At 52.3% G+C, this 12,580-nt stretch overlaps 4 protein-coding genes across 4 annotated transcripts; 2 read left to right on the top strand and 2 right to left on the bottom strand.

The window, feature by feature from the left end:
- Positions 1-470: 470 nt before the first annotated feature.
- Positions 471-2,126, top strand: CORC01_11912 (ATP-dependent protease La domain-containing protein; the record flags this gene model as incomplete). Its single annotated transcript, XM_022623534.1, has 3 exons — positions 471-593; positions 831-1,117; positions 1,361-2,126. 3 exons carry the CDS (start codon positions 471-473, stop codon positions 2,124-2,126), a joined length of 1,176 nt encoding a protein of 391 aa, XP_022469930.1.
- Positions 2,127-4,660: 2,534 nt separating this feature from the next.
- CORC01_11911 (uncharacterized protein) lies at positions 4,661-5,925 on the bottom strand (the record flags this gene model as incomplete). The annotated part of the gene is made up of 3 exons (XM_022623533.1): positions 4,661-5,608; positions 5,661-5,801; positions 5,860-5,925. The coding sequence occupies 3 exons, from the start codon at positions 5,923-5,925 to the stop codon at positions 4,661-4,663; spliced, it is 1,155 nt and encodes a 384-aa protein (XP_022469929.1).
- Positions 5,926-9,981: 4,056 nt separating this feature from the next.
- CORC01_11910 (RNA recognition domain-containing protein) lies at positions 9,982-11,751 on the top strand (the record flags this gene model as incomplete). Its single annotated transcript, XM_022623532.1, has 5 exons — positions 9,982-10,350; positions 10,481-10,576; positions 10,628-11,275; positions 11,344-11,488; positions 11,552-11,751. 5 exons carry the CDS (start codon positions 9,982-9,984, stop codon positions 11,749-11,751), a joined length of 1,458 nt encoding a protein of 485 aa, XP_022469928.1.
- Positions 11,752-12,400: 649 nt separating this feature from the next.
- On the bottom strand, positions 12,401-12,550 carry CORC01_11909 (major facilitator superfamily transporter; the record flags this gene model as incomplete). Its single annotated transcript, XM_022623531.1, has 1 exon — positions 12,401-12,550. The coding sequence occupies one exon, from the start codon at positions 12,548-12,550 to the stop codon at positions 12,401-12,403; it is 150 nt and encodes a 49-aa protein (XP_022469927.1).
- Positions 12,551-12,580: the final 30 nt, after the last annotated feature.

The raw sequence follows: 12,580 nt of genomic DNA, 5'->3' as shown, positions 1-12,580 counted from the left end.
TTCGCGCCCCCAACCGTACCCTTTCTATGCGACAAATACTGGCCCGGTACATGCATCCTGCCAGTTCTCCAGCTTCTAGCTCCGGCCCTCGGTCTACTAGCTTTGCCGGTGTCTCTTTACCTGTCCGCTTTTGATCTCGTTCAGGCGCATCATGAGATCCGCTCGTTGCTGGAACCTCTGCAGCCCTGGTGATCCCGCATATATGACCCCTGGTCACTGTCCCCCCCGACCGTTTCCTGTTGGAATTTACATACGTTCAGGTGGTTACCCGAGATAAACAGCCATCGTCCACCTCTCGACCTCGGCGGCACCTCACCTAAATAATTTCGATTCACCGGCGACACGTCCAGTACGTACTACGAGAGCAAGATCTGGCTTGGGCACAAAAAGTGGTTGCGAAACGGACCCGCCGCGGATACATACACACACCTACTTAGCTGCACCCGCACCGAGCTGGTGGAGACGACTTCATGTCCTCCGACCAACCCCGGGTTGTCGAGAGCAGACCATCGGCCTTGACGTCCAACCCGGTACACGAAGCCGAGGACGAAAAGGATCATGGCACTGTCGACCGCCCTCTGGAAGACGAACAAGTGCGAGAAGTCATCCGCCTGATACAATGTCGAAAATGCTCCCGTACTCTTCAAGAACCAATTACCCTCCCCTGCGGCCGAAGCATATGTAAACGTTGTGTCCCAGAGACACACACCCGAGAAAACATATCATATCCCGCCACGCCGAACAGACTGCAAGGTTTCGAATGCCCTTATGGAGAATGTGGAAGGAATCACGCTGTGGGCGATTGCAGCGTTGATGTCATTCTCACCAAGGCAGTCAACAACTTCAAGGCCGAGATAGAGAAGGCGAGAGACACGAGCACGAAAGCCGAGATATCCACGCACGTCATCATCAGAAATTCGAGTGCCGGGCAGGCAGACACCAACAGTGACAACGTGGAAATATCCAGGGTTGTCAGAGGAGGTCCATTGCTTGCTGTCTACACACTGGCAGACACGGCTGAGTTGGAGTACAAGTCAAGTGTCACCTTTGCCGAAGTCTCGTCGCTCGGAGATGAGGCTGCAACCATCGACTCAAAGACATTTTCTAAAGTAAAAGAGTCAGTGCGAACAGAAATGGACTGCCAGGTCTGCTACGCGTTATTCTACGACCCTCTCACGACAGTTTGCGGTCACACTTTCTGTCGATCATGCCTCCACCGCGTTCTGGATCACTCTTCCTATTGTCCTATTTGCCGACGGGGTTTGTCGGTCAGCCCCTTGCTGTACCGGGAATCGTGTCCGTCAAATGAAAGCCTGAAAACTATTATTCAGACTTTTTGGGCTGATGCTGTTCTCACTAGAGGAGATGCGCTGGCAGCGGAAGCAATGAACAGGCATCGGGAGTTTGATATTCCCATTTTTGTCTGCACATTATCATTTCCCATGATGCCCACTTTCCTCCACGTTTTTGAGCCGCGTTATCGCCTGATGATACGCCGAGCTTTGGAGGGCGATCGGACTTTTGGCATGGTGCTTCCTCAACGGCCTCGGACCGCCAATGACACACACTTTGTTCAATACGGGACCTTGCTGCGGATCGTGAACGCCGAATATTTTGCAGATGGTAGGAGTCTGATCGAGACATCTGGCATATCGCGCTTTAGAATCACCAGACATGGCATTCTGGATGGATATTTGGTGGGGAAGATTGAACGAATTGACGACATGTCGATCGCGGAGGAGGAAGATCTAGAGGCCACCGAGACACAACGAGCCCTAGAAAGATACGAAAGCGCCGCTACACACCAGAGCGAAGATTCAACGATGCCGAGACCAATTACGACCACCCCAGAGGATCTTTCAACAATGCCAACGAGCGATCTTCTAACGTTGGGTGTTTCTTTTGTGCAGAGAATGCGGCAGCAGAGCGTGCCTTGGCTAGCACAACGGATGCTGGCTATATATGGAGAATGTCCTAATGATCCAGCATTGTTTCCTTGGTGGTTTGCGAGCATCTTGCCAGCCAAGGAATATGAGAAGTACAAACTTCTCGAAACACGAAGCGTCAGAGAAAGACTCAAGATCTGCTGTGGCTGGATCTTGGAATGGGAGTCAAGCAGGTGGTGAGTAATCCCTGCCCAAGTTTCCCCTCTTACGTCCTTTTGGTTTGAAGTTTGTCCACATCTTGTCAGACCGTTCTCTCTGCGGATTCTTTTGTAGAGATTCAGTGCGGATGTTATCGTTGCCCCCGTTTGCTTGTTATTAGACAATTAAACAGACGGGCTAAGGTGCAGAAACTCTCAGGAGGGCCCTTATTGACGGCCGCTCAGGTCCCTCTCAGACTGCAGAATCTTCTGATGCTGGGGACTAGCTCAGCTACGGGCACCGAAGGTCTCATCCAAGAGACATCATTGAGGTTGGTGATTGGGAGGTGGAGGTTTCGGCCAGCAAGGACTATCGGCTTAGAGAGTCCCTCTCCACTGGGAAATTGGGGCTCCGGGGTGGCAGTTGTGATATATTTCCGCATTTGCATGGCAGCATTGGGCATGTGCCAGGAATCCTTCACGGCATTACATCACGACACGATACAGATACCAAATTGGCCTATGTAGGTATTTTAGAAAGTCACGTCAAACAGAAGTTGAAGAATGCAAATTCGTAAGGCCGAAACAACTGAATCAGGCCTTAGGATCAAGCTCGGTCTGGTGTTGGAATCGCTACCTAGTTCCAGGTCTGCCTCTAAGGGCACAGCCACACGAGTGATTATACGTCTAAGCCAGTTACATATCTAGCTAAGGACGTGCAGATGAATATTCTGCTCCTAATGTCCTTGGCGAGCATCTGAAAATGCACATAGATATTGCAACTATCCAGAACCGAGCGCTGTTAAGAAATGAGGGCTATCATTACCAACGTTGGCCTTTCTGGGCAAGAGTAGGCGCCGGGCGTTCTTCACCTTCGTACCTGTATATCTTACCATGAAAGCGTGGTTACCTCGAGATAGGTGGTCGTTACTTCTCCCTTACCACTCTTCAACCTCCACACAGCATCTTCTGCTACAACACGACCGAATTTCCCATCTTCCAAGCAACCAATTCCCCGTTCTCCCTCATCACTTACCGATATCTTCCTGAAATAACTCACTTTCTAAACACCACAAATTTACAAAGAGTACCTTTGGCAATGGAGCTAGGACACGAGGAGTTCAACACCAGGGCGGCTGCGCCTGGGAGCAGAAAGATAGGCGTCTCCGTGCAGGACAATGCAGACAAGACGCCAACAACGAATTATGCGTCTGCGTCGGCACAAGGCGGTCTCAGGCACGTCATTTCTGTCGTCTGCTGGTCGAGATATGCTCTTGACGGTAGTATTTTGTGTGACTTGCCAATACAACAGCGTAGGTTCGCGTTATGATGTACAGGCTTGCCGTGGTACAGATGCAACATATTGAACCTGTATAGCTTGAGTGCGACTCGAACAAATTCCGGGACATTTCGTCGTGGCCTACCCGCACCTGTGACTTCGACACAGCCTGCAAACACACTATCGATCTGATCACCGTGGGAGATTTCACAAGTTTACCCCTGACTTGTAAAACGCTCCCCCAGGAGTTGCTGGCCCATCCAGACCTCTGCAGAGTGAGTGCCTTCCATCTGAATGAATTGCCGAGAAACACCCGGGACTAATTTAATTACAGCTGGATACCTTCGAATTCTGCTGCTATAAGGCCACATCAATTTTGATAGTAGCCCTGGCCCCGAAACGCCGCCCAGTGATCCGGATGAAAGCATTCAGATTTCCGCCTTGCACACGCTGTGCGAGAGGTTCGAGGCAGTAGTCACCCTACTTTCCCACATTACTTCTCTTCGGCGGCTAAAATTAGACTCGATTGACTCTCTCGATAAGGGTGCCCTTTCGCACAATGATCGGGATTACTGGCTGCGTGAGGATGTCAGGTACTCGGGTTCATTGCCGTCGTAGAATACTACTACAACTATTACAACTATCGACAACTTTGATTGCTGTTGTGATCCTCATACTTGTCGTTGTCTGAGCTGGCAACTAGGTGCCGTAACCAATGATCTGACCAAGTCGTCCAGTGATAATATCCGCAAAGTAGATATCCTATTGCACCTCTTAATCACAAAGACGGCACTATGAAAGCTTCTATATCAACCCAGTCGTGGCGCGGATATTTAGAACATAATATTTGAAACGCGCATGTCAAAGTGACCAAACCCCCGTTCCCCCTTAAAGTCAGTTCTTATGAGATATTACTATCATTTACCATGTGAATAGCCGTCAGACGAGCACCAGTATGCAAGAACATAGATATGAGCACCGTAGCTACTCGCCCCTTTACAGCATGCTTGAATCAGAGTGCTGTGAGGATGTTTCTTGTGTGAGCAATCTCTTGGTAATGGCTAACTTGGACAGCTTGGTCGGTAAGTCGCAACCTTTGAGGTACGTGAATGTGAGTTAGTCAAATTGACATTTAAATCTAGCCACACCGTTTTCCCCTGCCCAGCCCTGCCAATGCTCCATTGTCAAAAAGTGATGACTTCTGTGTCTCCAAGACACACCCCAAGTACCAACGAAGCATAAATTTGGACGTGAGCCCAAGTCCCGCACGGCATAGAGTATTCCCAGCAGGTCCACATTTACTGAATTCCAAAGAAGGCATCGTCAAACTTGCCGTGCTCCATCTCCGTCATGTCCCCGAAGAACATGTCATCGAAGCTGTTGCCGTCTCCCCCATCGCCGCCCATGTTCATATCGAGATCCATATTCTCCATGCTTGTGTTACCATCGAGATTGAACAGATCGTCTAGGTTCGATGACTCCTGCTTCTCCATCTTGGCTTCCACCGGCTTCTCCTGGTTGGCTGCTGCCGCTGCCGCCGCCGCTGCTGCTGTTGCTGCTGCTGCTGCTGCTGGCGGAGCCGAACCAGCCTCTTGTTTTGTAGCGTTGTCTGGAGGAAGGAGGTTATCGAGGGTCAGGAGGTCGCCGCCCATGTCGCCGGAGCCGAATGACATGTCCATGGCTGTGTCTTGCGATTGAGCTTGGTCTTGTGCCTCGTTGTTGGGTGGCGCCAAGCTGAAAGTCATATCCGTGAAGTGGAACTCTGGATTGTTCCCTTCAGTACCGCCGCCGGAATCGCTGCCAAGGCCGAACAAGTCGTCCATGGGCGCCTCTGGGGCACCTGATGGCTGAGGTTGCGAACCTGGCGGCGTGGTCTTCAATTCCTGTTTGATCTCGCCCATGGGAGCCATCATAGCGGGTGGCGCAGCGGGTGGCGCGGGCGTCGTCTCCTGCTTCACTTGCGGACTGGGTTCGGGCGCTGGTTGGAAGCTGACGCCCATGTCAGGAAACGGAGCCATTGATGGAGGAGCAGTGCTCGGTTCTGCGGGGACCCGATGCGGGCCCGTAGCCTCCGTGATCTGGGTCTTATTCTCGGGTGGCGACGGCTCCCGAGATGATGAGTCGAGGTCTATGGCCATGGGTGATTTAGTTTGTGCATCGACTGGCGCAGGCTGCTGTACGGGCTGTCTTGCTTTTGCTTGCTGGAACCGATCCAGGTCTCTTTGCAGGGCAGCCTTGGCTCTTATCTGTCCTTGGGGTTACTATAAGATAAAAATAAGTTGTACTAGGATGACTTACTATCTCGCTCTCTAGATCGTCCAATTTCCAGTGGAAGCTCTCGATGATCTCTGGCATCTTTGTTTGCAAGGAAATCTGGGCCTGGAATTGATGCCTGCCATCCTTGCTAAGAGACTTCAGTGCCTTGCCTGTTTGGACTAGCTGTGAACATATTAAGCGATTGCGTTTAGACATCTGTGACCAAGGTATTTGTACGAACCACATCGTTTATAAGCCCATGGAGGGCTTCAGCGGAGTCTGAGGTCGGCGACTTCGAGTTTGCCATTGCGGCGAGGTGACGCCGCTAGTTGTGTGTTCAATAGCCAGTCTGTATACGAGATACTGCTGCTTTAAAACGTAAGATCTTGGTATGCCAAGTTTAGAGTGATGTGAGATATTGTCGAAAATGGTAGCCGGCCTTCCAAGGGAATAGGTAACATGTGGTAATGTGAAGTTGAAGCGACTGAGCGAGAAGGCCGGGAATAGATATTGTCAAACTCGTCGGCAGTCGAAAGCGTGAGCACGAACGTGACCGTCAACGTCTCCTTCTGCAAATGATTTTGTTGATGATTGAAGTTGACTTGGTTGAAGTAAAACGTTGGATAGTTGCTCGCGAGAGTGGGATTCAATTCTTTGACAACTAGCAAAACGCCGATGTTTGACGTCTGAACCAGGGCAGCCAGGTTCCCAGCCTTTCCCGAGGAACAGGTACGTTCCCTGCCTTATCCTGTTGACTGTTGGCGAGACAGAAGCCCGAGCGTAAGATTTCAACCAATCAGACACGAAAAAGGCTCGACCAATGAAAAGCTGGATTTCAAGTGCTCGTTGGCTACTGTGGCGATGCAATTACGCCACATCCACAACCATAGGTCCCAACGCCACAGACAAGTGCACTGTAAGCCCCAGAAGTAACCCCGCACATGTTACACGGCAAGGGGTGGGCGCAAGACAACGAGCAATGTACCTAGGTACCTACATAGTATGTAGGTAGGCGCCAGCCCGCTCGAGGCGGTCCCCTCTTACAACCCCCCTCGGTCTCTGGCTCAGGTTCCACATTTCCTTCCCTGTATCGATCACGACCAACGTGGAATCTTGGGACGAAGCTGACTGAAAGGGCGTTCTTCAGCAGACTTGAAACCCGCTTGAGTCGGATGGAAGGCTCGTTTGGGACCGTGGGCTCCTGTGAGGGGCCCAATAACCAAGAGTCCGATCTGGCTAGGTGCTTCTTTATGCTCCTGCTAGTATAAGCTGTACAGATAGCCACTAGAATGTGCCCTCCAGCATCGCTCATCTTGCGGACATTGGGTCTCCAAACGGCGACTTGGATGCCCTTTTGCGTCCAACAGCAACCAGGCCACATGTGGAAGAGGTTTCACGATCTCGCGGAGGACGTTGTTGCGGATACGGAAGGCAAGGGCCAAACCCACCGTCGACGGTATGGGTAACCCTATTGCTGTAGCTGGTGAGCTAACCCAGGACATCGTTCGTCCCATCGTGCCGGGAGCCCTCCTCCCGGGAAATTGGTTGCGTCCTGCAACAACAAGATTTGTAACCCACATGCGCGGTCATTGATGCTCGCAACTCTGGCGTCTTGGGGGTCGTTGTAGATGCTGGAGCTTGCTGCGACTTTACCTTCAAAGAGTGTCTAGTTGTGAGACAACTAAATGGACAAGTAATGGACCTGATGGCATGGGGTTGGTTGTCGGCTCATCGGTTGTTGAAAGCGGAATTAATTCTCATTCTGGTCTAGTCTCCTATTGTCTGTTCTTGATTGTTCAATTGCGACAGGTTGAGCATCGGTGTTGCGGTCTGCAAACGCTAAATGCTTCTATCTCATGGTTGAGGGTGTTAGTCCCGTCGCCGACCCCGACTTGGCGATGGGCTTTAGATTGACTCCGAGGAGGCTCTGCAGTCATTGAAAAAGTGCTTTGTTGATGGCGAACATTTCTCAGCAATGTGAGAGAGTCTGAGAGGTACTTAAGCAGGGAGTGAGCCGAGGCATAGCTGGGATATCCTTTCCATAAAGTACATCATATGGCATGGCGATCAGTCATGATTTCTGCCTGCATTGAGCCTCGAAGCTTGGAACCCTTCCTATAGCGATGCGTTTGCTGCCGTTATCCCACTCCGAGGCCAGGGTTCCCATCGAGTCCAGTACTGTTTGTTTGTGTTCGCTTTTCGGCCTTGATTAGAGCTCATCTTATATGGCCTGTTGGCAGCCGTGATTCTCATTTTACTGCGACGCTTTTCTGACTATGTAAATTCATGTCCAATCAACTGTGTAATCAATGCAGTCTACATGTGCATCCCTTTATGCGCCGCCCCGCCCTTCCCCCCATGACCGACTTTCACGTTCAATCAGTGTTCCATTGATTGATGAAGTATCGAAACTAATTGACCGTCCCATCTCGCTCTGACAGGGCCTGCCTCGTCTCCCATCTGGCGTAGAAATGGAATTGCCCATCCAACGTCTCTGATGGTGCAATGCCCAAACTTCCACGTTGTCAGCGGCCGTCCCAGACTTCGCTCCTTGCCTGAGCAAGTTTAGCGTCGGTCGCTTAAGCATCTAACCCCTTTTTGTTTCTTGCTGCCATCCCATCTCTCATCTTCCATCTCCCCTCACGCTATAAGCCCTGACCTGGCGGAAAGCTCGTCCGTTTGTCCAAGGTAAGGCTAGATAAGTGTAGAGTGATTTGGGCGCAGCTAGCTGAGACTCGTAGGCACTCGGGACTGGATGACAGCACACAGATTGAGCAGTTGAAAATGTGGGTGGGCTTGAATTAGAAGAATGAATGGGAAAAAAAAAAGGGCAGAAGAGCCCGCGCCCCTCTCGCGCCGGGGACCAGCTACAGCCACCCGTATCTTAGTAGCACCACCTTGGCCGACTGGGGATAGCGCGCAGCTGTACCCAGTGGAAAGGCACGGCTAGACAAGCAAGCGCCTGGCACAGGGTTCGACGGGGACCTGCAACAGACCAATCCCAGGGTCTGGGACCAGCGGTGGGCACCGAATGGGCTGCCCTTGTTGCTTTGCTGGCGAGGTGAGCCTGGTGAGGCAACGGGGGAGACGCATGTACAGTTCTGCAGAAGCTTGCAGTAACATGCAGCAATTCGCCGCGAGGGTGTACATGGACAATGCAAAAAAGAAAAAAAGCAAGTGGGGATGCCTTGGATGTGGATTGCTCCTCCTGCCCTGTATGAGCTCCAACTGAACCTGCACCGGCCTCTGTCTGCCTTTGCTGGGCTGCGCTGAACGGGACGGGACTACACCTCACTGGATGACAACAACCTAAGGTGCACCTCCCCTACCTTACCTCACGGTACCTACCTAGCACTATGTAAGGTGCCAGGGTGCCGCGCGCTGTGCGAATTTCATTTCTGAGCTGGGCCATGATCAAATGTCCCCCTCATCCGCCCTCCTCCTTCTCCCTCCTTCCATCTGCTCCCCCTCCCCTCCCCATCACAGAATCTCCTCTCCACGTCTTCAGGAAACGTTTCTCTCTCCTCTCCTCTCGGACCGGGTTTTGTTGCGATTCCTTTCAGGGGGTTCCAGTCCTCTTTTCACGCCTGTTTCCTTGGTGCTCGCCTCCGCTTATTATTTCGAGTCTCCTGTCATCTCATCTACAGCGCTGCACAGTACACTACTTTGGAGCTTCTCTCGGCATCTCTCTTATCATTCGCCCTTCCCCTTGTCTCTCTATCCGCTCAAGCGTCTCTCTTGTCACGTTGGGTCGACGTCCTTTTTGCCTGCCAGTACCGTCCCCACGTCCACAATTTTTCCTGTCGACTTTCGGTTCGTTGTCTTCCTCTTCCAAGGCCAGGTCACATCGTTCCATCCTCGACTTCGACTGCCTCTACCGATAGATCGCAAAGAACAGAAACCAGGAAAAAAAGACTCGACGTCGTCGTAGCCGCCCTCGGCTAACACATCCTAATTGTGCCCGCCACTTTTTTTCCCTCTCTCTCACACACATTCTCTCTCCCTCTCTCTCTCTCTCGCGCGCCCTCCCGCCTCCCGCTTCCCGCTCTTTTAGCCTCGTTGCTTGCTTGCTGTGGGCTTCTAGGGTCACGTCAGTCTCGGGACAGGTTTTCAATACCACCTCCTCCCGCGCCCCTACTTACGCCACAACCAACAAGTTTCAAGCAATCGGTTGCTTCTCCAACCTCGCTCCCTTTCCAAATCGTACTCTGACAAACGTCGCGTCGTGCGAGACAAGTCTAGAGCTGTATTGGTCCAGCCATCTGTCCTGCAGTCTCTAACATTGCCGTTGGCAATCGACAAACTTTCCAGCTTCGAGGTATATTTGTCACTTAATCGACTTCTAACACCAATAAACGACACAATGGCGGACAACGGACCTGCTTCGAACGCTGCGCAGCTCCCCCCTCCTCCCCAGCCGAATGCTGGAGCTCCAGGCTACGAGAATGGCCAAAATGGCCAATCGAATCAGGCGCATATGCCGCCGCCTCCTCTCCATATCCCGCAGAACAACAACCCGATCCCGACTGCCATTACTTCGCCCATGTCTGGTGTCGATAAGGTCATGTCGCCCGGTAGCGCTGGGGGATTCGGCCGCCGTGCTGCTCCTGAGCCTAATAAGCGAGCATTGTACGTGGGAGGCTTGGATCAACGTGTAACCGAGGATGTCTTGCGTCAGATCTTCGAAACTACTGGTCACGTCCAGAATGTCAAGATCATCCCCGACAAGAATGTGCGTACACTGCTGCCATACAAAAGCTCCCATGAGGATGACGTTGGTGGTCAAGGCGACAGCTGACGCCTTGGCTACTGCAATCTACATGTCCAGGTGATCCACGATATAGCTGACCGTGTATCGACAGGCTAAGGGCTACAACTATGGATTTGTTGAATACGATGATCCCGGTGCGGCCGAGCGCGCCATGCAGACCTTGAATGGAAGACGTGTGCACCAATCCGTACGAGAGCCTTATTTTGCTGTTACGAATCAAAAATTGACTGATTTCTAGGAAATTCGCGTCAACTGGGCGTACCAGTCTAATACCTCCAGCAAGGAGGACACCTCAAACCACTTCCACATCTTCGTTGGCGACCTTAGCAATGAAGTCAACGACGAGGTTCTGACCCAGGCTTTCTCGGCCTTCGGCTCCGTATCCGAAGCTCGCGTTATGTGGGACATGAAGACTGGACGATCCCGCGGATACGGTTTCGTCGCCTTTAGAGACCGCCCGGACGCCGAGAAGGCACTGAGCTCCATGGATGGTGAGTGGCTTGGCTCGCGCGCCATCCGCTGCAACTGGGCAAACCAAAAGGGTCAGCCGTCTATTGCGCAGCAGCAGGCAATGCAGGCTATGGGCCTGACGCCTACGACGCCTTTCGGCCACCACCAGTTCCCGGCCCATGGCGTTGCCAGCTACGAGGTTGTCCTTGCTCAGACGCCGTCGTGGCAGACGACATGCTATGTAGGCAACCTGACCCCTTACACCACGCCAAACGACGTTGTCCCTCTTTTCCAAAACTTTGGCTACGTCGTCGAATCTCGTTTCCAGGCGGACCGAGGATTCGCGTTCATCAAGATGGACAGCCACGAGAGTGCAGCCATGGCAATCTGCCAAATGAACGGCTATAATGTTAATGGTCGCCCTCTGAAGTGCAGCGTAAGTTTGCCCCTAAGCCAATTCCTGGACCCCTTTGGAGAACACGCACTGACATTTTCTGTGCCAAGTGGGGCAAGGACAAGACCCCGAACCCTCAAGGCGGCGCCGCCGCCGGCTTTGACCCCTCGCAGCAGGCGTACAGCCCACAAAGCGCCGCTTCCGGGCCGGGAGGGTATCCCGGCACCCCAACTGCCTACTTCCCGCAATACGGTGGTAAGTGTTCGGCCACAAGTTGGAGTATGCGTAGGAAAACTGAGCTAACACGGTATTTTTCAGGTCAATACGGAGGTCAGCATGGCAACTACGGCGGCCCAACCGCTCAGTCCCCGGCCGGTTATGGAGCGCAGCCGATGGGATACGGCGGACCGCAGAGTGCCGGAGGCTATGGTCGTGGTCAACAGCCACCCAACGCCCAGTGGCCTCAGGGACCCCAGGGACAGAACTTCAACAACGGGTTCGCCGGGTACCAGGGCTAATTGCAACTCACGACGTAGCCCTAGCCGGTTAGCTGGAGAGTGACATTGCATTTCACTCGAAACGGGCGCATTGTGTGCGGTCGCACCCACAGTGTTACAAGGTCCAAGGGGTTGCTTATGTGGAGTTTTTTTCCCCCAAAGTTGTTTTTTTGATGGCAAAATGGCATGACCAACGCATCTCCCATGTTTTCCAAAAATCATTTCTTGCCAAGGCGTCTCTCTATCAATCTCTCCTACCATCTGCGATGAGGGGCATATGTCGGTTTCTCTTGTGTGAGCACTGGGGATGCGATGGGGACATCATGTGCATTTCCCGGGACGTTTCTGGACTTTTCTCAGTCTTCTTCACATCTTCCTTCTACGGCCTAGTGATTCCCACAAGTCACGAACTTTTCCTTACGCAATCATTTCTCTCTCTCTCAACCTATCAGGGGGCGGAGAGCAGAGGGCAGACTTTTGATATGCTGTTTCGTTGCCAAAAAAAAGTTTGCTGCTTTGTTCTATCATGGATACCTCTTCAGCATGACGAATCTGTTGGATGATGAGTTTACGACATTTCTTTTTCGTTTTATTTTCTCTACAATATTTCGGACACAATTTCCCTCGCGCGTGGTGGTCTCCCGGATACTTGGGTCACCATTAGATATGATCAGACACCAGATTTGACGAAAGAGAAGAAAGTGGCTTGAACGACCAAGGAGCAGACAATCTTCTTGGCCATGTTGCTATCAATGTGCTGCCTCTCCCCGTCCTGCGCCTCGGCGGGAGGGTTCTGCGGTGCGTCTGATGATGACCGCATGTTGGCGAGCAGGCTTTGCCGTTCGTCGGG

Source organism: Colletotrichum orchidophilum (assembly GCF_001831195.1).
Source record: "Colletotrichum orchidophilum strain IMI 309357 chromosome Unknown Scaffold_137.1, whole genome shotgun sequence".
NCBI lineage: Eukaryota > Fungi > Ascomycota > Sordariomycetes > Glomerellales > Glomerellaceae > Colletotrichum > Colletotrichum orchidophilum.
The sequence above is the reverse complement of the archived record's forward strand: the minus strand, read 5'-3'. Positions and strand labels throughout refer to the sequence as shown.